Raw genomic sequence first — 26,075 nt, 5'->3', positions numbered from 1 at the left:
TATCAATTAGACCATTTATAAATTGGTTAATTTATTCACATTTTTATTTTCAAATTAATAGATTGATAATTTATTCGTTCATTCTTTTGTAATTGGCACTCCTGGGCTTCCATAAGAAACAGATTGAGTTTGTCAGTTGGCTAAGTGATAGCGTCCTCTGTTGGCGTTTAATGACGATGTCAGAGGTTAATTAACTTATCTGAGCTCATATTTAATTATATTTAGTGATCTACAGCAGAGGTTCTCAACCAGAATCCTCAGTAAACTTCCCTGGGTGTCGCAAGATGACTTAAAATGTTAACATTGAAATATATTAAAACAATCTTAACTTAATTGAAAATGATACAATAAATGAAATGGTGGAACAGCTAAAAATCAAGATGTATGCAAGGCAAACAACAATTAAACTGGCATATTTGGTGAAAACCCAACACTTAACTGGCAATTTAAACATTTTTGGTTTTTTTACAGTGTACAGTACAATGATATGGCCCTCGAATATTGTTTCAGGCAAAAAATGGCCTTGGAGTCAAAAATTTGTTTGTGCCTAAAAAGTAACCAGCCAGTTCCCAAAAGTGTCCAGAAAGCTGTTTATTTGGAGTTCTATAGAAACCCTATACCTACCCCTAAACACAACCTTAACCTTAACCCTACTACTAAATCAAAAACTAAACCTAAACTTAGGAGTGATACTTATTTTGTCAGGATGTTACCTTCTGGACACTGTCAAAAATTTTAAGAACCACAGGAAACTATTCAACAATTAATTTCTGTCCGAAATTGGCTTTTCATTCCCTTTCTTTCTGTTAGATATCGGCCTTTAAAGGGTCATTCATGATAGTTCTTTATTTCTTTCTCTTTTCTTTATTTCTTACTTGCTCTCTTGTTCTATATTTCTTTCTTTTGTTTCTTACTTTATTGTTCTTTTTTCTTTCATTAATTTCTCTCTCTCTCTCTCTCTCTCTCTCTCTCTCTCAGATATGGCCATTAAAAATGTATTCATGATAGTTCTTTCATTTTTCCTATTTTCTTTATTTCTTACTTTCACTTTTTTCTTTCTTGCTTACCTTCTCACTTTCTCACCTTTTCTTTCCTTTTCACTTTGCCTTTTCTTTTTCATCTATTTTCTTTTTTGCTTGCTTTTTTCTTTCTTTCTGTCAGATGTTGGCCTTTAAAGGTTCTTCCATAATAGTTTATTCTTTCTCACTTTCTCTTTTCTTTCTTCTTCCTTTATTTATTTCTGTCTGTTAGATAATGGCTTTTAAAGGTTTGATTAGTTTATTCTTTCTCTCTGTACATGCCTCTGCTGCTGGTTTACATAAGTTATATTCTAATAATATCTGAATAATCAGTTCAATCTATTTTTTCTAAATTCTTTTTTCTTGCTAGCCTTCTCACTTTATCTCTTTCTTTTATTCTTTGAGGCCATAAAATGTGTATTTATGACATCTCTCTTTCTCTCTCTCTGTCTCTGCTGCTGCAGGTGTGTTTACCTCAGTTCTGTTCTAAGGCAAGAACCAATGTTATGACTTCATTTAGAGTAGAAATAAAAAATAAAATCATATTTTTCTTGTGTCTCTGTAACATAATTGGGTCAGTTCTATCTGTTGGGGTTTCTTTCTTAGTACTTTTCTCTCAGTCTGTCTGTCTGTCTGTCAGTCTGCCTGCCTGCAGCTGGTTTGTTTACATCAGCTGTGCGTCTCTGCCGCAAGGGCTGTTGGTCCATGTGTCTGCCATAGTCGCAGCGGTGCATTGTGGGGAGGTTGTGGTCCTCCAGCGGCTCGGTTCGGAATTATGTCTGCTTCGGAGGCAGCGGGCGGCTCTTCTCTGGGCTTGTGCTCCAGCTTCGCCGTGATCTGCTCGTTCCTGGAGCGCTATGGAGCTCTGCTGGACCTGCCAGAGGTGTCGTTCCCGATGCTGGAGCGCAGTCTGCAGGAGAGCAGCGCGGGTGAGCCTCTCCTCCATTGTTGCTCTCCAGGCGCTTCACCTGCATTTTACTCGCAGCATTCTCGGTGCACCAGCAGCTAGTGTTTGTGTTTATGTCGCAGTATTTTTCTCTAATGTGCCGTTTCTGCCGGTGATTTCGGCGTTTTGCAGGACTGAGGGTTTTATTTCGATTTATCTGCTCATCATAGCGCAAACGTACACGTTGCCGCGTTACCTACCTTTATATGGTGATGTTTTGCATAAGTCATATCACTTGTGTCAGCAGTTAACCACGTGTGTGTCGAGAGAAATTAATTATGATTGTTTATTTTGAGTTAAATCATAATTTGGCGTGAATTAGTGTGATGTGAGTAGTGCGCATGCGCAGAACGTGTAAACTTCCTGCTCGCGCTGCTGCTGGGAGGGAGAATTGACAATATGAGATTATTTTGTTTGTAAAACCTCGGGAAAGTAAACAAAAGTCCGTTTATTTATTTTTTAATCTGAAGTTGTTTTACACTATATTCTGCATTATAAGTTAGGCATTAATAAGTTTATATGAAGCATGTAAATCTGGAATTGTTAGATAAATATGTTCTTCCTTGCTTACCTTCACATCAATTTACCATGGAAACCAAAGTTTCCGGTTTTGCAATAAAGCTATAAGCTAATATGGAATCTCGTTCAAATTGTGTAAGAACCTTCCAGAATCATATTATAAAACATCATTTGTTTTTTGCTCGCTTTCTAGTGGTGGCTAATATTAAATGAAAATCCATCAAAAAATGAAAATTCTGTCATTTACACCCCTATATGTTGCTCCAAACCCAGATGGCTTTCTTCTGTGAAACACAAAAGGGGATGTTAGGCAGAAGTTAGTCACAGACTCAGTCACTATTTACTTTTATGTTACAGAAAAGCAGATGCAATGAAAGTGAGTATTGACTGATGCTTTTTTGCCTTATATCTTCTCTTATGATCCATGGAAGTCATACAGGTTTGGAACAACATTAGGGTGAGTAAATGATAGCAGTATATATATATATATATATATATATATATATATATATATATGTATGTATTTTTTTTTTATGGGCGATCTATCCATGTGGTACTACGGTGTGTATGTACATTTGTAAAGGTAGACAGACAAATTCTGACATGCATAGTCAAATGTATATATTAGAGGGTGGCCAATAGTGTATTTTGCAGATACCAACTAAGGTGGTGGAAAAGGACTATAACGGATTAACTGGCCGATAGTTTTTCAAATCGATTAATAGTGTAAAAAATGTTCTTAGACTTTTCTTACTATGATGGATGCAGAGACTACAAGAGTCCAGAATGAAGCAGTTTATTGTGCAACGTGAATCCTGTTAATAACCAGAAGAAAATGAAGATTTGGTGCAGAATGTGAGACTTCTAACTATAAACAAGCCCAAAATTCTCTGGGGACTCTTATTTGAAAAGACTTGCCTGTTACAGTGCTCTGAATGATATTTACCAAATTAAGCTTTTTAGAAGTTTTTTGTATTTTACCAGATGAGGTTTTTTATTGTTATTCACATGAAGTTGGAGACACAATGTATGTGTTGAGAGGGCTCGGTTCAGTATAAGAACATTTTTCATGCATGCCCTCACTATAATTTAGAACGAATGATTATCTAATCATAAAATCATAAAAACAAAACATGCATTGAAGTTAATTGAAAATAAAAGTCTGTATAAATATTATCAGTGCTGAAAGATTTAGAGTCAGCAAATGCCCAAGGTGTCAGTGATTGTTCTTATTTCACCTCTAGAGGCCTCTGTTATTCTGTACAACCAAGCCGTTTAACATACACCTTATCCAAATACATTTAACCTCAGTTTTTCACAATTCCTGACATTTAATTGTAGAAAACGTTCCCTGTCTTAGGTCTGTTAGGATCACTACTTTATTTTAAGAATGTGAAATGTCTGAATAATAGAAGAGAGAATTATTTATTGCAGCTTTTATTACTTTCATCACATTCCCAGTGGGTCAGAATTTTACAAACAATTAGTTAGTATTTGGTAGCATTGCCTTTAAATTATTTAACTTGGGTCAAATATTTTGGGTAGCCTCCCACAAGCTTTTCTAAGCTTATTCTAAGAATTTTGGCCCATTCCTCCAGACAGAACTGGTGTAACTGAGTCAGGTTTTTAGGCCTCCTTGCTTGCTAAACTTTTTCAGTTCTGCCCGCAGATTTTATATCGGATTGAGGTCAGGGTTTTGTGATGGCCACTCCAATACCTTGACTTTGTTGTCCTTGCCATTTTGCCATAACTTTGGAGTATGCTTTGGGGATTGTCCATTTGGAAGACCCATTTGCAACCAAGCTTTAAATTCCTGGCTGAAGTCTTGAGATGTTGCTTAAATATATACATCATTTTCCTACCTCATGATGCCATCTAATTTGTGAAGTGCACCAGTCTATCCTGCAGCAAAGCCCCCCACAACATGATGCTGCCACCCCCATGCTTCACGGTTGGGATGGTGTTCTTCGGCTTGCAAGCCTCACCCTTTTTCCGTCAAACATAACGACGATCATTATGGCCAAACTGTAAAATTTTTGTTTCATCAGATCAGAGGACATTTCTCCATAAAGTAAGGCTAGACGATATGGCCAAAATTTATATCACGATATATTTCTTAATTCCGATATAAATATGAACAATATAAAAGCCCAAGAATGCCCACAATGGATGTCTGTACCTACAATCTTCTGAAAAATGTATTTGCCAAGTCTATGAATCCTCCTCCAATAAAACTATAGAATATTTAAGAAATAAAAACTGTACAAATAAATTAATGTTCACCTTTTATTTGCACTTAGCCTTCATACAAACAAAAAATGTCAAATAAACATAAAATTCTCACCTTTGTCAATATTAATATTTTTTTACTTGAAAATACAACATAGGCTGATTATCTTTATAGATTGAAACAAAGTTTCTTCAGCTAGGATAAAGAATATTAAAGTGCTCAGAGTTGCTGCAGAAAACAGAAAGAAAAAAAAAAAGAGAAAAATGTGTTGGGGCATTAAAAACCACACTGTGTATTGTAAAAAAATATAATGATATATACTTAAAATAACTAAGTAGTAAAACAATACAAACGGGCCAAAAAAAGTTCAGAAAAGTTTGCGTTTTAAGTTCAGAAACATTTCCCCCATCCCTTGCACCACAGTGGTTTGGTCCACTGCCTGCTTTCCCCCCTTTACACACACAAGTCCAGTGGAGTTCGAATTGCTTAGTTTATTGTGGAACTCCAGCAAGTAGGCTGGCAGTGGCAAGGCTATTTTATTCACCTTAAGCATCAGATGAAGTGATTATTTTCTCTTAAATACAGATGATGCTGAGTCATTAATAAATTAGTCATGACAAAATATTATAACCAATGTATTTTTTCATGAGTCCGCAACGATTAAAACTTTTCCTAGCTTGTTTGGTAGCTTATTTGTGAACTGACATTAGCCTAATATTATAGATCTACCATTGTTTTGGGTTTTGCTCAATATGATGTTACGTGGCAGATCAGTGTGATGCTGCAGTTGAATATCTATGTAAGAGTCCCCTCTGTCCCCGACAAAACCTAAAATATTATGAAGGACGCAAGATAATTTTATAATTATAATATGACTGTGTGGTGAAATAAGTCTTAAAGTGTGAATAAGTGTGTACACATCCTATAGATGTACAATTTTGGCTCTATTATTTGTGTCCCTTTCAAAAATTGCCATGTCACACACGTTGCCAATTGTGTTCTGCTATTTCTGCTCTGCTTGAATACAATGAACTGACGGCTGCACCCTGAACATAAGTCAGTGACAAATGCTGTAATGTAGCCTATTGAATATCTGAAATTTGATTAAAAATCATATCTCCGTTATTTAATAAAATTATATCGCAATACATATTGATATTGAGTTCTTGTCCAGCCCTATCAAAAAGTTATATCTTTGTCCAAATGTGCGCTTGCAAACTGTAGTCTGGCTTTCTTATGGTGGTTTTGGAGCAGTGACTTCATCCTTGCTGAGCAGCCTTTCAGATTATGTTGATATAGGACTTGTTTTACTGTGGATATAGATACTTGTCTACACGTTTCCTCCAGCATCTTCACAAGGTCTTTTTCTGTTGTTCTGGGATTGATTTGTACTTTTCGCACCAAACTACGTTCATCTCTAGGAGACAGAATGCGCCTCATTCCTGAGTGGTATGATGGCTGTGTGGGCCCATGAAATTTATACCATTGATTGTACAGATGAATGTGGTATCTTCAGGCATTTGGAAATTGATCCCAATGATGAACCAGACTTGTGGTGGTCCACAATTTTGTTTCTGACATCTTGGCTGATTTCTTTTGATTTTCCCATGTTGTCAAGCAAAGAGGCCCTGAGTTTGAAGGCAGGCCTTAAAAATACATCCTCAGGTGCACCTCCAATTGACTCCAATTAGCCTATCAGAAGCTAACTGGCTAAATGTCTAAAGGCTTGACATCATTTTCTGGACTTTTCCAATCTGCTTAAGGCACAGTTAACTTAGTTAACCCACTGGAATTGTGTTATAGTCAATTAAAAGTGCAAATCTGTCTGTAAACTATTGTTGGAAAATTACTTGTCATGCACAAAGTAGATGTCCTAAAGGACTTACCAAAACTATGGTTTGCTAATATGAAATCTGTGGAGTGGTTAAAAAAATTGTTTTAATGACTTCAACCTAAGTGAATGTAAACTCCTGATTTCAACTGTATGTGTACACAAATGTGTCAAAGGCTTGTTTGAATGTTAATTGTTCTTCTATGTTCGCATTAATTTCTAAATACATGGTGTCCCCAGTTCCTAAACTCCTTGTGGACCTTCATGTGAAGTTACTGAGGAAAATTGGCAAGTCTGTGTCTGCAGATCGATGGGAAAAGAATCTGATTAAGGTGAGACATTCACATTAACCAAACTGTCAAACATACATATTAGAAGTGTTATGAGCGTCCTGAGCGTACACTTTTTGTTTATCTTTAACAATCAATAGCTATGTTTCCATCCAAGTTGCTAATTATATTTACTTGGAAAAACCATACTATAGCACAAACGATCTGTTCAAAAGAAGTGTCACTTGTGGAGAAATCGTAGACTCTTTTATTAATAAAATACTCACAGTTTGGAATACACAGACAAAAAACACTGCAAAGAACTTTGTCTCATGTCTGGGAGCAACAGCGTGTCACACAGGTCTGGGAGCGCTGTGTTTGTGCATTCCTCCATCCTTATGACTTTACCGTGCGGATCTATATTATATTTTTCAAAAGTGTCAATAATCATGCCCTTTGGCACAATTTAAGTTTCTATTTAATTTATTTGGCTAGTCCAGTTATGAAAAAGTTTTTTAGTCACATGAAATTCAATCGGAAACTCATAAATTCAATCGATAAATGTGTTTCTATCATAGTTTATGTGCATTTCTTCTTATCTAATAAAAATGTACCACCTCAAGCGAGCTATATATAATTATTCTTTTATGGACATTTTGGAAATTGTATTCGCATTTAGGTGTTTCTTTCCAGCAGTTTTTATGCCATATCCCAAAATGTCCATAAAAATAGGTGGATGGAAACCCAGCTAATATATATATATATATATATAAATATATATATTATTTGATATTTAGATTTGAATGCAAATTAACTATGAGCTCATCATTTGCAGTGACTATATTACTCTGTGCTGTAGATCTGTCAGGAGTTTAACACCACATGGGCATGGGAACTGGAAAAGAAGGGTTATCAGGAGATGACAGTGGAGTGCAAGTCGGGCATTTTGAAGGTAAGACGGGAAGAAACCTAGTTATCTTCCCTTCAGGAAAATTATTTAATGTTACAACACCAGATTACATTGCATTGGGATGTCAAATCCATGCATAAACATTTCAGCAAATGTTGCAAGCTGTGTGTTTACAGCAGAATTTCTGCATTTGTAAAGTTTATTTCAAGTAATTGTTGTTTTTAGTCAGTTAATTAATAACGTGTTTATTTACTTTTTTTATTTTATCACAATCAAGATTTGAGTATAAAATGTAAATGACAAAATGACCATATAAGGGAGTGTATTTGTTATGTCCGCTCACCAAATGTATTCCTTATAATATGTTTTCACAATTTTTAAACAAATTTTGCCTTAAAGTGTTATTTTGAAATGGTCCTGTGGTGTGACAAATGAAATGTCAAAAGTACAAATATTCTCTAAAATAATAACAAGGTCTCAAAAGGTGCATGAATTAGCATAATGCTGTTTAAAAAGTCTTAGATGGAGCATAGCATGTCACATCATAGAGCTGAAGTGTCAACTTTTCAAAAGTATTTCATGTCCGCTACCTTTTTGTATTTTCATCAACATGCTATGAATTTTTTTTTTTTCCAACAGTACTTGTGTGAATGTCAGTTTGATGACAATGTGAAGTTTAAAAATGCTGTCAATGAAGAGGACCCAGATAAAATGCGTCTCCAGCCCATTGGCAGAGACAAAGACGGCCTTATGTACTGGTTCCAACTAGACCAAGACCACAACGTGAGGGTCTATGTGGAAGAACAAGATGATCTTGATGGGTCATCCTGGAAGTGTATAGTGAAGTAATTAAACTATTCATTTCCAGTAAAAATAAATGTACTTATTCACAACACACTAAAAACTGGAGTTTTTCTCCATGCATTATACAGACCAGCAATAACAGATTGACTCACTCACATAATTTTCTTGAAAACAAACTTTATTTTCCAATGCAGAAATAGAGAAGACCTGGCTCAGATCCTTGGGCTGTTGAAGACTCAAATCGATCCAGCACTCCTAGTGAAGAAGGATCAAGAAGAGGGCTCATCTAGTAAGAGTCCAAGCCCAGAAGATAAGGAGAACAAGAAAAAAGAGGGAGCTGATGGTATTGCAGATAGAAATGCAAAAGTTTTATAAATGAGTTTTATCATTTCCAAGTCCAAGATTCAGTTAGGTCTCAGTGTCGTAATGATTTTCATTTTACCTTAAGTTTATTGTGTTTTTTTTCTTCAAGAAGAAATCAAAGATGAGAAGTCATCGGATTCGTCCATATCTGAAAATAAGGACACCAAAGATGCTTTGCCAACAATAAAGAACAGCAAGGTGGAGGAAGAGCAGCAAAAACATTCAGAGAAACCAAATGGCGATGGCGTTGTTACTAGACCAATCAAAGAAGAGCCACAGGATGAGGAGAAATGCAAAGATTCCTCAACAACCTCACAGAATGCAGAACTGATGGACGAGATTAAGAGAAAAACTGCAGAAGAGACTCAGAGATCCTTGAAAAATGACCATCAAGCTAAAATCCCACTGAAAAAGCGAGAGATGAAACTAAGTGAGGACTTTGACAGCAGTAGTGTGAGTGGCACTGTCCTAGTACAAAATAAACCTGTTGCTCCAGTGAAAGATTTACAGACATGTTATGATGACACATTAAGTGGTGATAAGATCAACGGCCACGTTCCCCACCCTAAACAAATAGAGAGTGAATCACAGAAAGGGTCTAAAAGTTTACGAAAAGAAACAACAGAAAATGATTCTGTTAGTCTTGAGTCTTGTGTGTCCGAGGAATCCAAAGAGGGAAAAAATCAAAGTGAGGCAGAACAAACTGAGGAGAAGATTAACCCGAATGAAAACAGATCGTCTGCTGAAGAACAGATGGAAATAGGCAAGCCTGGGGAATCCTGTGCTGAATTTGCAGAAAAGAAGAAGGAAAAATCAGAAGCTTCTCAACTTCATAAAACCACACATGTAGAACAAGCGTACTCGACAATCATCAAACAGTCAGAAAAGAAACCTGGCTCTGAAGTTGAAGCTAAAGATAAAAAATCTCCCAATTGTGAAAGTATGAATGTTAAAGAAAGCAACACAACAACGCCACCTGAACGGCAAAAGAAATATCTCTCAAAGGAAAAGTCAAAGAAAGATCTCCCAAACAAAGACTCAGAGAAAGATTTCCCTCAAGATGAGTCAAAGATAGAACCCCTACAAGAAGCATCAAATAAAGAATGTCTGAGTGAAGATTCAAATAAAGATCTCCCAGAAGAAAGTAAAAAATATCCCAAAGACTCTAATAAAGACCATGATAAACAAGATCCACCACAACTGATGACATCTGCTTCTAAAGAGATAGAAAAATCTCCCACTGCAATGGAGATGGAACTGATCCAGCCCTCTAAAATGGAGGGGTCCTCTACCCATGAAACAATCAAACCACATTCAGACCCTGAAAAGTCTCAGAACGCATTAAGTCCAGAAGAAACTAAACCTCATCACCGCTCTGCTGACAAAACCACAGAAAAAAAGCTTGATCATACAGAACCTAAAACTGCTGCCATTGTTTCGAAAGCTAAAATACAGAGAGACAAACTCTCAACCAGAGATGCTGCTGCCTCTAAACCTTCTGAAGATGAAGTTTCTGTGCATGAACACAAGCGGTCCACCTCCCCTAAATTGACACCTGGGGAGCTTGAAAATTCTTTGGTTTCTAATTCAACCAGTAGGGTAAATACACCAAAAACAACAGAGAAACCAGCTTGTAAAGAAACATCTGATACATCTGAAACTACTAAAGATGAGGTTGAGAAAGTGGGCACCAGCAAAAGAGCAAATAGCTCTAAAAAATCTAACACAATATCTGTTACTAAAGAATCAGTTAAAGAAGGTAAAGATACAGATCAACCCAATGAATCCAACAGATTTAAGAAACCTGACAAGGATCCATATTCAGAGGAAGGGGACAAGGATAAGCCAATGGAAGTTGATTCAGAGACCACTAAAGCTGATGAAATTCAGTCAGTCATTGAGGAAGGATTTAAAAATAAAAGAGAAGATAAAAAGGAATCTGATGTTTCTCGAGATCACGACACATTCTCAAACAAAAAATGTAAGATGGACACAACTTCTGAGGAAATCAAGGCTTCCACGAAAAAGTCGAAGACAGGTTATGTTCATAAAGTGAGTGAGTCTATTGAGACCAGAAGTCTAAGAGGGCTTTCTAACAAATCTCAGGAGGGTAAGGATGAGGATAAGCCAGAAGAGGAACAAGCAGGAAAGAAAAATATGGAAGGCTTACGTCTTAAAATCAAGATCCCAGCTCACAGACGGAAAGCAGAACTCTTGAGAGAGGAGGCCAAGGGAGACTCTGAGTCAGAGACGACTGAAGGCAGATGCTTGAGAAGATCTCCCAGAATCTTCAGACCCACAGCTAAAGTGGTGGAGATTCAGGACAGGAGGGCGGAGCGGAAGCAGCCTACTCCAGTGTTGGAGAAGGAAAAGGTGGAAAATGAGGAGGAAAAAGAGGAAGAGGAGCCTGTACAGAAGAAACCGAGGAAAACGGACCCAGATGTTCAAACAAAACAAAGGGTTTGTACCTTTTTTATTTTTAATATTTTATTAAAAGGCAGTTCGACAAGGCTGATTGATTGACCGACCAATATTTTGCATGTTGAGGTTATCTACGTCTTGTCATTTCCAAAATCTACCAATAGCATTGCATGAGGTCAGTGTGTGTATATTTATATATATATATATATACTATATATATATAATATATAATTTTATTTTTTTTTTTTTATATTTGAGAAGGTTGTGTAAAATGTCCATTTAATTACTGTACATCAATTTTATCTTAATTAGTATATGTATATTTATGTATGTATAATGGGTGCTAACTTTTGACTGGTAGTATGTAAATGTTAATTATATTGGCCATTGTGCTTAACATATTCATTGGAAAATTGACTACTGGAAAATCAGATATTGAATAATTTAGTTACCCATTCAGTTCCTTGTTTATTTGTTGCAATGTAATTGATTGTTGTAACCTAAAAAGAAATTGAAACTAGAAGCCATTTATAAAGTTATGTATTATACAACAGGGCGGGAGACGTCGAAGACGGACCCAGTGGTCTCGCATGAGACGTAAAAAAAAAGGTTCTGATGATGATTATGATGAGGAGAGCGAGGAAGAGGAGACTGAGGAAGATGACAGTGATGAAGACTACAAGGTGGAGAAAACCAGAAAGAGAAGGAGAAACCAAAACCGAGAGCGGAACAGCTCTGACTCCTCTACCTCTTCATCAGATGATGATGTTCCTAATGATGACCCCTGCAAACACTGTGGCCTTCCCAATCATCCAGAACTGGTAAACCTGTGTTCCATAACACAGTTTCACCATTTCAGTGTTTGTAGTGCTGTCTCTGATCTCTCATTTCTGTCCTCTTAGATACTCCTGTGTGATTCCTGTGATAACGGATACCACACTGCCTGTCTGCGGCCTCCGCTCATGATCATTCCAGATGGGGAATGGTTTTGCCACCCCTGCCAGCATGTGAGTGAATACATACAGTATGTCACGATTTCCAGATTGAAATTGCGCTGTCGGGTTTCTGTAGTTAGTTAGGTAGTGATGCTGTTTATTTCTCTTACAGAAGCAGCTTTGCGACAGGCTCGAAGAACAGTTGCTAACCCTGGATGCCGCCCTGAAAAAGAAAGAACGAGCAGAACGAAGGTGATTAAAGAGGAAATTATGTCAGAGATGTTTGTACTAAAACAATGAGTAAAACTTTAATTTGTTGTAAACAGTTGACGAAAACTTTCAGAATGCCTTCTCTTACCCACTTAGTGTGTTACCAATGTGCAGTGTCTTCACTGTAATAATGCGTTCACTGCAGCTCAGCTGTTCAGTTTAAGTGAATTCAAAGTTAAGAAGAGAACACAAAAGCCCACATTTGTAGATGTGAGATTATTTTTACACTGTGGCCAGAATGGCATCAGAAGGAAATTTGGCCAGTACAAGAGAGTAAATACCGGCTTTTAATGAGACATATCATTTTTTTTTCCTAACAGGAAAGATCGACTGGTGTATGTTGGCATCAGTGTGGAGAACATCATTACATCTACTGTAAGTGCCTACAATGATTCATGACATATTTATCATTGGGAGTGGTTAAATTAAACCGATTCCTAAAGTTTTTTTTTGAGATTATGCTTTTAGATCCCAAAACTGGATCTAAATATACACCAGATCAGGAAGCATGGAAAGCCTCCTGCGCTGCTAGCATCTGCTGTCATGAAGCTGAACTATTATTTTAAGATATAATAATGGACTTGATGAACCTAAGTGATCAACCTTATGAAAAGTGTGTTTTGCCTTTAAAGGGATAGTTCACCCAAAAATGAAAATTCTCTCATCATTTACTCACCCTCATACCATCTCAGATGTTTATGACTTTCATTCTTCAGCAGAACAAAAATTATGATTTAAGAAGTATATTTCCGCTCTGCAGGTCAAAATTTGTATGCCCCAAGAAGCACATAAAGACTTCATAAAAGTAATCCATAGGACTCCAGTGTTTTAATCCATATTTTCTGAAGTGATATGATAGGTGAGGGTGAGAAACAAATCAATATTTAAGTCTTTTTTTTGTTATATATTTTTCTCCCTGGCCAGTAGGGGGCGATATGCATGAAGAATGTGATTCACCAAAAACACAAGAAGGAAGTGACAGTTAAAGTGGAGATTGACTGTGCAGGGAGGATAATTTATTGTTAAAAAGGCTTAAATATTGATCTGTTGCTCACCCTCACCTATCATGTCACCTCTGAAGACATTAATTTAACCACTTGAGTCTTATATATTACTTTTATGCTAACTTATGTTATTTTTGGAGCTTAAAAATTTTGGCACCCATTCACATGCATTGTATGGACTAAAAGAATTGAAATATTCTTCAAAGTCTTTTTTTGAGTTCAACAGATGAAGAAAGTCATTCATATCTGTGATGACATAATGGTGAGTAAATGAGAGAATTTTGGGGTGAACTAATTCTTTGTGTGTTTGGTTGCCATTTAAATGTACTGTATAGCTTTAGATGCTCCCTTATCCAAAGAGCACAAGAATTATTTTACAGCAAATTAGCTCTCCTTGCATGCTGTGTTTGACTGTACTGTATGTTTATTTGCTGTAATGACTGTGACCACATCGGAAGAGCTAATATTTTACGTTATTTTATTTTCTGTCATAGGTGATTAATGATTATCTTACACCTCTATAAGCTAAAAGTTTGTGTATTTATGAAGGTTGAAGTGGATGAAGAGAAGGAAGAGGTGGTGGTTAAGGAAAAAAAGGAGGTGAAGAAGAGCAAAAGTTGGGGACGGAGATCAACAAGGGCAAAGAAATACATAAGCTACAGGTGCATCATCTGCTGGCTGTATTTACAGAATTAAAGTTTTTATTCTCTGACATTTTGATTATTAAATATATGTATTATGCTTTTCTCAGATTTGATGAGTTTGATGAAGCAATCGAAGAGGCAATTGAAGAAGACATCAAAGAGGCCGAAGGAGGAGGTAGAGGAACGTTTATAATTGTGCTAGTGCAATTTATGTTGATGTTTGAGCCTGAACATGGTGTTTAGAGTAGAGGTAGACCGATCATGGATTTTGCCTATACCTAAGGTAGAGGGAAAGTCTGATAAACAATTAACTGGCAGATAGTTTTTTAAATCGATTTATAGAATGTTTGTCTTATTCTATCCTTACTGAGACGGGCACAGAAATAAAGGCTACAACTGTCCAGATGCAGTTTATTCTGCAAACAATATCACAATAATTACCAGAAGAAAATAAATATTTTGTGCATATGGGCAGACTTTTAACTATAAGCAAGCTGGAAACACACTGGGGACTCTTTATTTTGAAAGGATTGAGACTTGGCCCTGTTACCATGCTCTATATTACAATGCTCTATATTAAGCATTAACCAAATTAACCTTTTTATAGCCTAAATATTCACCAGATGAAAGGTTTTGTATATTTCACCAGCTTTTTCCAGCCTATATATTTGCCAGATTAAGGGTTTTGTACATTTCACCTGCTGAAGTTTAAAAAGGAAAAAGGTTTCTTATTATTCATTAGATCTGAAGTTGGAGACACAATGCATGTGATGACAGGGCATGTTTCTATATTGTCACATTTTCCTTTAAATGGCCTCGTTTCAATAAAGAACACTTGATTATCTAATCAAAATAACGAAATATGCATTGAAGTTAGGATCAAAATAATGATGAAATATTTAGATACAGCAAATCCCCAAGAGGTGTCAGTGATTGTTTTTTATTTCACTTGAGAGGCTGCTTTTATACTGTAGAATCCTCAAACACCGGCCACAGAGGAACACGGAGGGATAAAAATCGGTCCACCTCTAGTTTAGACAATGATCAAATGTGACGTTGTTAAACAGGAGCAGGACGGGGGAAGGACATGGCAAATATCACTGGCAACAGAGGGAAGGACATTTCCACCATCCTACAAGAGGATGGGAAGGAGAACGGCCGGCCGCGGCGACCCATTGCATGTCAGAAACGGAAAAAGCGCCGGCGTCTCAACGATCTGGACAGCGACAGCATGGCGGATGAGGAGGAGAGCGAGGACGAGTTCCACCTCAGCAACAGGTGAGGTTAAACATTACGATAACCAACATTTACTTCCTGCAAAAAAATCTCACAGTTCTCCAGGCAGTGGACTGATAAGCTCTGTATGTGACACTCACTCTGATCTGATTGGTCACCAGTTCGGAGGAGGAGTTTGTGGCGTCTGATAACGATGGAGAAAGCGAAGCAGAACTTCCGTCCCAAGAGGACAGCGACTTTGGGAGTAATGGTGATGACCCTCGAACAAAACCTAGACGGACGGCAAACCGCAGTCGAAGTAGAAGACAACCGCCACGTAGGAGACGTAAACCCAGAGGATACTCTGATGATGAGGAGCTGGAAACTGATGAAGAGGAGGAGGAGATAGGTGAGGTTTTCATGTTTATTGGTTTTATGCCAATTTCCATTATGCACATTAGATTTTTTTTTTTTTAAAGCAATTAAGGCACAGCTCATAACACATTCAACCTTCTTACCAAAGTTGTTGTAAGAAAAATGATCAAACAAATGTTTACACTTAAGCTGTCAAAATTAACACGTTAATTTAAAACGTTTAAGGCATTCATTTTTCTTAATCGAGATAACTAATTTACCAATTTGATATTAGATTCTGACATTTCAGTTCTGTATAAGTTCTGTAAACTGGTTGGAATAGGGCGGAAACTTTGTGATGCTTCTAGGCATCTGGGGCCATTTACACTGGCGCACACCACAAAACATACAACTGCGTTTTGGATGGGACCTATAAAAAGCTGTATTCGCTGTTTCACATTGCTGGAGTAAAGCATCAGCGTTTCCCCGCCCCTTTGTTGCGCTTCCGTGTTACTGTATTACCGAACAATTTGGATGAAGTATAATTTATTTGTACAGTGCCGGCGTTCAAAGCAAAACAAGACATTCTCTGCAATCGGTTTTCATGTGGAGTTCAAAATGGTGCAAAGCTCAATTGCTGTTGCAAAGTGGAGAGCCTGGATTAAAATTATGGAGGAAGAGAGTTTAAGAGATTGAATGCCCTTTGCAACTAAGACTGTGGACTAGTTCTTTCATTTAGTCAACCTCCCACTTAGACTTTGAAATACATTTAATGTTTTTTGAAATGGTGCCATTTTAGTGCATTTCTCTCTTTATATTGTGGAATACTTTGTTGGAAAAAGTTTAATAAAACAATATTGTTACATATTGTTTTCTTTTCTAAGGTATAAGATGCTTTTTGACAGGAAAAAGTATATATTCATTTTGAAATCTGTGATTAATTGCAATTAAATATTTTCATCAACTGACAGCACTAATTTATACTTTAAATATAAAATAAAATATTTAAAGTAAATCATTTAGAAATTATTAATTTAATTATATAACATTTTAACTTAATATTTTCTTAAATTAGATATTAAAGATAGTATACCAGTAAGTTTCTTAATAACTACAAGCACTATTTGCTTCCAAACTAGCCAGCCCCTACTGAGTTTAAACTTAATTTGATGTTAAATCTGCAACATAATTGTATAGAATGTACCTAATTTACATTGTTATGCAATCTATATTACAAGAAATTAACTAAATCACACAAATCGGGGTTTTAAACTGTACTAAGACATGTCCCAAATTACTAAATTTTCTGAAGGTTAGTTGAAAAAGAACAAAATGAATGTTCATCTTTCTGCTGAAGTGATTTACTGTCTGTTAACTGATAGAATACCCCTGTTGTGTTTGTGTATACTGATGGTGTCTGTTTGTTTACAGTGACAGAAGGTTCTAGTGAATTCAGTGACAGTGATCTGGACGTCCGCTGTCGACGGTCGCATAGGAGCCGTAAGCAGCAAGTGAATTACTGCGAAAGCTCTGATTCCGATGGCTCGCAGGCCGATACCAACAAAGACAGAAAGAAGAAGCAGCGTAGATGCCTTTCCAGCTCTGACAGTGAAGGTCAGTTTCGTATACTCCTTGTTTACATCTAATGAACATAATCATTGTTTATATGCATATTCATTATAGGGCTGAATTGTTTTAATCCTGATGTTATATATAATATCACCATAATCTTATATAATACTGCTGTATCACTTAACTTGAAATCAGTCCTCTGACACAATATAAACCAAACCTAGATTGATTGAAGAATTTATTTTTCTCCACAATTTGGAATGCCCGATTCCCAATGCACTCTTAAGTCCTCATGGTGGCATAATGACCCGCCTTACTCCGGGTGGCAGAGGATGAATTTCAGTTGCCTCCGTGTCTGAGATTGTCAAACCGCACATCATATCACTTGGCTTGTTGAGACATGGCACATGTGGAGGCTTCACGCTATTCTCCGCTGCAACCACGCACGACTCACCACGTGCCCCACCGAGAGTGATAACCACGAGGAGGTCACCCCATGTGACTCTACCCTCCCTAGCAACTGGGCCAATTTGGTTACTTAGGAGAGATAGAAGAATTTTAAATAATTATACAGTTAAGATGATTAACAGTGTGCTCTGATATTTCAATGGTCAAAACTGATATCCACTGACTAGAGTGGCTGTTATGATACTTACATATACATAATACAGTTTTATAACAGCAAATGATCACTTTTCCTTGGTTTATTGTCAATTAACTGACACAATGGGGATACAATCAGTTTGCTAGTCACTAGATATTATACTGTTTACATGTGGGTTTCACTTTCAGTGTTTCAAACAGATTTGATGTTTGCTGTCATAATGACTTTTTTGTCTTGGTCCTTCAGTTAATTTCCAGTCCGCTGACTCTGATGAAGAAGAGAGGAAGCCCAAGAAAACAAGGGCGGACTCATCAGAGGAAGAATCCAGGAAGCAGCGCAGACGTCTGTCTCTTAAACGCCGGAGAGAATCTGAGGAAGATGATGATGATGATTCGGATGAATCCGAGGAAGAGGACCGGCCTGTACGCAAGCGTGTGAACCGCATCGATTCTGATGAAGACAGTGAGGATGAGGAGGAGGTGAAGAAGAGCCCAGCGGAGAAGGAGCCAGAGGAGCCCATCACCAAAGAGCCCAGTCCCCTGAACTACAACTTGGTGGATCTTCCTTCCACTAATGGACAGAGCCCAATGAAAAGTTTGGAAGGTCTCATTCCACGCCCTGGTGTAGGGGCGGGGCCTAAAAATGCCAACCCCCCATCAGCCGTACCCATGGCACCAAATGGCGTAGAATTGACCCCGCAGGATGAAGACGAAGATGACCTTTTGGGTGTTACAGACCTTGTAGACTATGTCTGCAACAGTGAACAATTGTAAGACTTGGTATTCTTTTTTTTTAACCGTACAAACTTTTTCTTTTTTTCAAACTTCTTCCTCTCCTTCCTGCACTGTCAGCATCATCTATGTATGATCTTGACCTCTTCTGGATCATGACAAACACACGGTCCCCATGAGACATGTCTGCAGACGAAACCAGGGACAGAATGCTGCCGTCTTGTTCGGATCCTGACCTCAGTGGCACATTTATAATAGCTGTAAATATTTTACTGAGCAAAAGTATCAAGGGAAGGAAAGATTCCTTCTAAGATACTCCCTCATATATTCCTTAAAAGTATGTTTTTCTTTGTGTTTGATAAGAGTGATCTCTCTCAAACAAACCAACCCTCTCTGGAAACAACCTCCAAAACCTCTTTGTACACACTAATCTCATAGCCATGCTCATTTACAGATCACGAGTCTATTATTGAGACATTGAGTTTTTCTCACTTGATGAGTTTGTGTGAGATTTGATCTTCTCCACTGCTGTGAATTGCACATTTCAGAGAGAAAACAGAAAATGTGTGGAGTAAATGGGAAATGGTTTGTGTGGTAGTGAAAGTGGGTGGGGCTTTTATGTAGGGAGTGTAGACAAAACACATTTCAGTGAAGTTCCACACTATTGCAAATATCTTTAGCATGTTCCACTCTGAGGCCAACTTATATTTTATAATCTAATTGGAGTGAAATTTGAATTTCTACTGATTGGTTTCAAAGTGTTATTTGGTGGAGAAAAGTTTTTTTTTTAAGTGATGTCATGATAAGCTTTTTGTTTTGTTATACTATATTTATTACTGAAATTGTCATTTTTAACTGAAATGATTGCTTGGTCGGACAGATGCTTCCTTCAATAGAGCAAAAGTAACAGATTTCTGAAATTCCTAACAAATTTCTAAGAAATGTCCAGTTGTGAAAATTTGTCTTGAGCACAGCTCATTTTCTGATGGCAAATTCAGTTACGTCAAATCTAATTTATGTAATTCATTTTTAATTTGTAACATTTTACTTCTTTTTTGATTAAGTTCAAACACTATTCACTCTGGCAGCTTGTTAATGCATCAAATGCCAAATCTTCCACTGAAAGACTTTATTTTCTGAGGACTCTTACCCACACCGATGTGCAGTTCGTTTCTACAAGAGATGCTTTGGATCAAGACATTTAGTCCTGTTCATCTAATTTTTTTAGTGCAGATATTTCATCAAAGGGATTCTTCTTTTGCCATTAGTCCTGCTTGTGTCTGTTCTACTGCACAATTTCTGTATTTAAATATATTAATATAACCATTGTAATGTTTTGCTTTTTTTTTTATTACATGCTAATTATGTTGACATGATCTGTTTTTTTTTTTTTTTATCAATTATGAAGCAATACATTTTTCTTAGAAGACACACAAAAGAGATTTGTCTTGTGGTTCACAATGAATCCTATATTTTTAAAGAGAGAAATTCATGTTATTGGTGACATTAAAACTATTTGAACTCTTCTTAGAGCAGCGTGATGTCGAGAGAGCACCAGACTGTGGCGAGGGAGAGATAGAAACCCCTCTGCTACAGACACGCTGAAATCATAGAACCCGTTTGAGAAACATGGTATAATCTTACATTATCCTTGTGTGTATATCTGTAGTTTTTGCTGTAACATATTAGAAATCATTTAAACTATACGTAGCAGTCCTTTTACGATTGCAGCTGTTCATAATTTGTATTTTGTAGCTATATTTTATAGCCCTCCAAAGTGAGTTAGGGTTTGTCAATCTGTAATTTTCATTCATGCATTTGATTTTGTTGCTTTAAAGGGTTTTCAGTCTCTCAGTCCCATTTTATACTAATTGCTAAAACATTTCCCGGCATGATCTGTTTTCAAAGGGAAAAGCATTTGATCCAAACCCCAACAAACAGTGTACAATTTTTGGATGTCAGCATTGATAACAAAAGCTATGTAAAAATGTCTTGTAAAATAATGTTTATGCTTGGCATGCACATATCTTCTAGTCCTTTTTTATCTTGTAGAATAAGGACATAAGGTTTGGATAATATATCCCTAATTTCTCACAAATTTTATCCTGCTCAGTTGAGAACTTGGAACCCTTGGCAAAGCTCAAGGGCACCATTAGGTACTAGACTGCAGAACATTTCTATTGACAGTATTGGGCCAATGTTAACTTCTTGTGAAATTTCAAAAACAAAGGTACAAGCAACATCATGAGACACTTTATATTTGTATTTGTCATCACATTATGCTTTATTTGATGAGGGATGCCAGCACCAGTGTTTTGATATATTTGGCTGATGTAGTTCGACAGCAGATGGACAGATGCCATCTGGTTTTAGCTTTTAGAAATGTCCTTTGTGTTTGTCTGTTCCTCTTTTTGATGTTTTTGTTAACTGTATTGTCATTTCTTTCATATTATTTACAATCTTGTACATTTGTCATAATAAAAATGAAATTAAACCTGTGTAATGATTTTATAAGCACACTTAGATCCTCTTTTCACTGTTTATAGAGGCCTTTAAAAAAATACCCCTTTGGATGAACTTGATTCAATCATGAACAGTGGCTCAAAATTAGTTTTAAAATTAAAACTATCATGCAATCTCATTTCAAATACTTAAAATGAAACCCATCTAAATTAGATGTTAAATTATCTTTAGACACATTTTATAACACTTTTCTCTCACTATAGAGTGCCTTGTAAAGCATTCTGGGAATTAATTAGACATCCCCTGCCCAGTTTAAGTTAAATAAACAAACAATATTCATGTTAACCCAACACAAATAGATTAAGTAAAGCTTGAAAGCAAAGAGACCACTCCATTAAATTCAGTTCACATGGTTATATGAGTTTCTGAGTAGTATGAACAAGGGTGGATTCAGTAAATCTGACAATATCGAAATACTTTTTAAGTGTGGTTATGTTTTGGACTCTTGAGGTGAATTTAGTGCTGCAGTTCATATGGCGACCATATGGTGGCAGTCGCGTCCAATTTGTGACGATGGAAGGAGTTCGGCAACCACAATAAAAAAAGCTGATTTCGGCTGTCAGATAGTTTTTTTAAAAAAAAACAACATTGAACATTGAATCTGGTAGAAAATTTTTCTGTTTTAGATTTTGTACTTCCATTCGTTATGAATGTGCTAGAATCTGCAGAATATCAGCTGTATTAGTCACCCTCACCATTGTGTGCCATTTGTGTATTAGGCTACAGATCTTGATCTGAGAGATTTATTACGAAATTTAATTATATACGAAAATGAAAATGATGTCATCATTTACTCACCGTCATGCCATCCCAGATGTATATGGCTTTCTTTCTTCAGCAGAACAAAATTTTTTTTAGAAGAACATCTCAGCTCTGTTGGTCCATACAGCATAAGTGAATGGTGATCAGACATATGTGGCTCAAAAAAAAATCACATAAAGTAAACATAGATGTAATCCATAAGACTCCAGTGGTTAAATCCATATCTTCAGAAATTATATTTTTCTTACTCTAAATCTCTAGTTTTACTTTCACTTTTACATCTGAAAGTGGAGATTTAGAGTAAAAAAAAAGAGAGACTTAAATATTGGTCTGTTTCTAACCCACACCTATTATATTGCTTCTGAAGATATGGATTTAAACACTCATATGTATAGAGTCATATGGATTAATATTAAGGCCTTTTATGTGATTTGTGGTGCTGATCACCATTCACTTGCATTTTATGGACCTACAAAGCTGAGATATTCCTTTTGAAAAACTTTGTTTGTGTTCAGCTGAAGAAAGAAAGTCATACACAGCTGGAATATCATAAGGATGAGTAAATGATAAGAGGATTTTCATTTTTGATTGAACTATCCCTTTAATAAAACCAATTACGTTCATTGTATGAAGAAGAAAAGACGCAATTAAAGTGACTGAGGCTTACATTCTCAGTTTCATTGAAGAAAGTCAAAACTGGTTTGAAACAACATGAAGGTGGGTAAATAGTCACAGAATGTTCAGATTTGTTTCTGAAAATTAATTTCTTTTGAATCCAACCTGATTCATGCTTTCCATGGAGACGCTTGCCAAAAGCTTTATCTAACATCTAAAACTGAACTAGTAGGAAAAAGCTTGAACTACCTCTATATGACTCAAATAAGTCATAATATCAGTCCTCTGGCATTGCTAAATTAATCAAAATTCAGCTTTTCTTACTTTATATGTTCCTTTTCATTTGGTAGGCTATACACAATATTTTGAGTGGTGTGGTGTAGTGGACTAAAGCACATAACTGGTAATCAGAAGGTTGCAGGTTCGGACCCCACAGCCACCACCATTGTGTCCTTGAGCAAGGCACTCCAGGTTGCTCCGGGAGAATTGTCCCTGTATAAGGGCAGTGTAAGTCGCTTTGGATAAAAGTGTCTGCCAAATGCATAAATGTAAAATGTAAATATTTTAGACAGTAGTCAATCAATAAACTCCAAAACACATATTTAAATGCTTATATATTTGTATGGAAGCAACTGCAAATATCTTTATATTTCCTAAGTTTCTATCTTGAGTTTGAGTTTGGGAGAAGTCTCACCCTTAAATTAACTAATTTGCAGCAAGGCAAATGTTTTAGGTTTCCTCCTCAGTCAGTTTTGGCCTGGGAGAGTATCTCACGTTTAATTATTTGTGAGTTTCTGGCATTCACTTAAAAACTCTCTGCGGGAATTCCTGTTAGTTTGAGACGTTCCCCTAAACAGTCCTGTGTCCCTCCTTAATTTAACCATCTGATCCCTGCGTTGTGTCTAAGCTAGTGGCATCACCATAGCAACACTGAAAATAGAAACAGACACAACTTCTTATGTTATCACATTTCTTGCATCTTCCACTTAAAATCTTAGTTTGGATTGAACTAAGTGTTTTTTTGTTAACTATACATAATGTTCTTATCAGATCTGCTAAAGTGGAGACCAGTGGATTTAGTCATTTGGATCTCATTACTGCCGAGTCTGGCCGATGTTGTCTGAGCAGAATACTAATCCTGCTCCTCTCTGCATGTTAACAGTACTCACATATTCAAACTTTTAAGCTTGTATAGAAGAATGAGAGTTAGCACGAGAAAATAGAGCGTGAGGGTGTTGGGAGGGAAACAGATATAATGCCGTGGGTGGGTGAGAACTCTCTGAATTTGGTCCCTTAAAAAAAAAAAAGAGATTGACCAATCCAATTACAATGGAGATTTATTTGTTTATAGAATACTTGAGATGTTACGAAATACCAAATGAGATTAAAATTAACAAAAATGGCAACCTTTAAAAACTGAAATTGAATCAAAACAACTGTCTGTTATTACTTATTTTCACACAAATTATGTTGCTGAATCTAAATTAAATAAGAATAAATCTTTATATATATATATATATATATATATATATATATATATATATATACTGTATATACAGGGGTGTAAAAAGTACTCTGATTAAAAATTATACTTAAGTGAAAGTATGGATAATGAGTGAAAATTGTACTCAATTAAAAGTCTAAGTATAGCCAATAACATACATGAGTGAAAGTAAAAAAAGATATTCCAATAAAAATGTACTTAAATATTAAAAAAGTCAAAAGTAACTTTTATTCTATAGCTAGAATGAAATCAAGAGAGGAGATTGTGTGAGAGAGGATGTTGTTAAATTTGTTTGGTTTGTTAAATCACCTTTTTACTGTCTCTGGCGACTGTCATATTTCTCTAAATCTTTGCAAAATGATTTGTATGTGGCCTGTTGTACATAACACGTACATCATTTTCCAGGTTGAATGAACACTACAGAGACGCTAAAACAACAATGACTCACAAGTCAATCCACAACAAATCACAAGTAAAACAGCAGATTATCAGTTCATGAACACTTACTTTTCGCTCTGTTCCTCACACAATTTATGACATATAACACCTTAACTATAACTCCCAAACTCGGAAGTGCCTTTTGTTTTTCTTTTGTTTTATTCCGTTCCCCAAAAGCTTTTGAACAAAACCCACAGCACCATGCTTTCAGAGTGCATTTTCCTCCTTTGAATTATATGGTGGTGTAAATATAGTTATAGGGGAGTGATCGTTCTTGGTCATCGTAAGGTCATCGGAGGTCATGTGAAGAAGGAAATGTCTACTCATGTTCACTACTGCAATGATTACAGGCATACAAATGCCTTTTCACTCTTTTTGAAAAACACGAGAGCTCCAAGGAAAGAAATATATTTTAATCAGACATCTGTTTCACAGTCTCTGAATATCTCCGACCTAATTCTTAACATTAAAGGAATAATTTAGGCATTTACTCACTTCCACGTCATTCCAAGCCAGTATTAATTTCTTTCTTTTGTGAGACACAAAATCAATGGAGAAGGGGAAGATTATCAGTGAATAACAACTTGTTTTGAATAACAAATTTTGGTCTGTTCATCACAGAATGCTTTTATATGGCTCCTGAAGAATTAGAATGTTGCACACAAGTCATGTAGACTACATTTATGATAATTATATTGTGTTTTTGTCCTTTTTGGAGCTTGGCATTTACAATAATTTTCCACTTTTATTATGGGGAAAAGAGCTGCTCTAACATTCTGCTTAAGATCTAATTTTGTGTTTCATGGGAAAACTAAAATTAGAACAGGAAGAAACAACTTTGGGGTGAGTAAATTATGACAAAACATGTTTTGGGTGAACTATTACTTTAATTATAACCATAAAATAACCATAAAATGCTTGTTAAATATCTTTGGTCAGTGTGTATTGTCAGATAATGAATGTTGTCAAAACCATAAGCACATTCTATTGCTGAACCGAACTTTGAGTAAGTGAATTTGCATAAAACACTCATCAAAAAAGAAACAGTGACATTTATGGATTATTCTCTTCCTGCTTCTATTTTGATAATCTTGTGTTTTTCCTATATGATGTTTTTTTTTGTGAGGGCAAAGAGCCTCTATATACAAAGCGGCATCCCTGTGGACTGGCTGAATGCACTGTGAATGTGCAGAATCTCTGCTAATGGCCTGAATGGTTGCTGGGTGATAAGCCATTGATGTAGGCATACACTCAGAGTTTGCTCATCACAGTAGGTCCCAAAAAGACCCTGAATCTCACAGACACCCAGCAGCCGGCACAGTGCTGGAAATCCCTTTAGTCTGTCATCCTGACTCTGTTTTATCTTGTGTGTGGTGTAGATAATACCAAATGGTGCCATAGATTATATCCAACATACTTAGATTAAAATGTGTTGCTCAAGGACTCAATAATGACAAATACTCTCCAAAATAATTGTGTTTGTATTAAAAATTATTGTTTTACTGATGATCCGCTTCACCCCATCGGAAAGAATCTTTGCAAATGAGATCTCCTTAATTTCTCAATTGATTCTTCTAGAGAGTAAACAGATG

General features: G+C 36.3%; 1 protein-coding gene across 2 annotated transcripts; it reads left to right on the top strand.

Annotated features, from left to right (window-relative positions):
* Positions 1–1,780: 1,780 nt before the first annotated feature.
* Positions 1,781–21,133, top strand: LOC127636220 (remodeling and spacing factor 1-like). Of its 2 annotated transcripts, none has more exons than XM_052116657.1 (16): positions 1,781–1,948; positions 6,786–6,877; positions 7,674–7,766; positions 8,364–8,569; positions 8,723–8,871; positions 9,004–11,351; positions 11,867–12,133; positions 12,215–12,319; positions 12,420–12,499; positions 12,838–12,892; positions 14,071–14,183; positions 14,273–14,340; positions 15,233–15,443; positions 15,563–15,789; positions 17,166–17,348; positions 18,157–21,133. In XM_052116657.1, exons 1-16 carry the CDS (start codon positions 1,795–1,797, stop codon positions 18,681–18,683), a joined length of 4,878 nt encoding a protein of 1,625 aa, XP_051972617.1. In that variant the 5' UTR covers positions 1,781–1,794; the 3' UTR covers positions 18,684–21,133. The 2 variants fall into 2 exon arrangements, with proteins under 2 accessions (XP_051972617.1, XP_051972616.1); XM_052116656.1 differs by having other exon boundaries at positions 9,001–11,351.
* The last annotated feature ends 4,942 nt before the right edge of the window (positions 21,134–26,075 follow it).

This window comes from Xyrauchen texanus, chromosome 43 (assembly GCF_025860055.1).
Source record: "Xyrauchen texanus isolate HMW12.3.18 chromosome 43, RBS_HiC_50CHRs, whole genome shotgun sequence".
Lineage (NCBI taxonomy): Eukaryota > Metazoa > Chordata > Actinopteri > Cypriniformes > Catostomidae > Xyrauchen > Xyrauchen texanus.
This window is presented reverse-complemented; position numbering and strand designations above follow the sequence as displayed.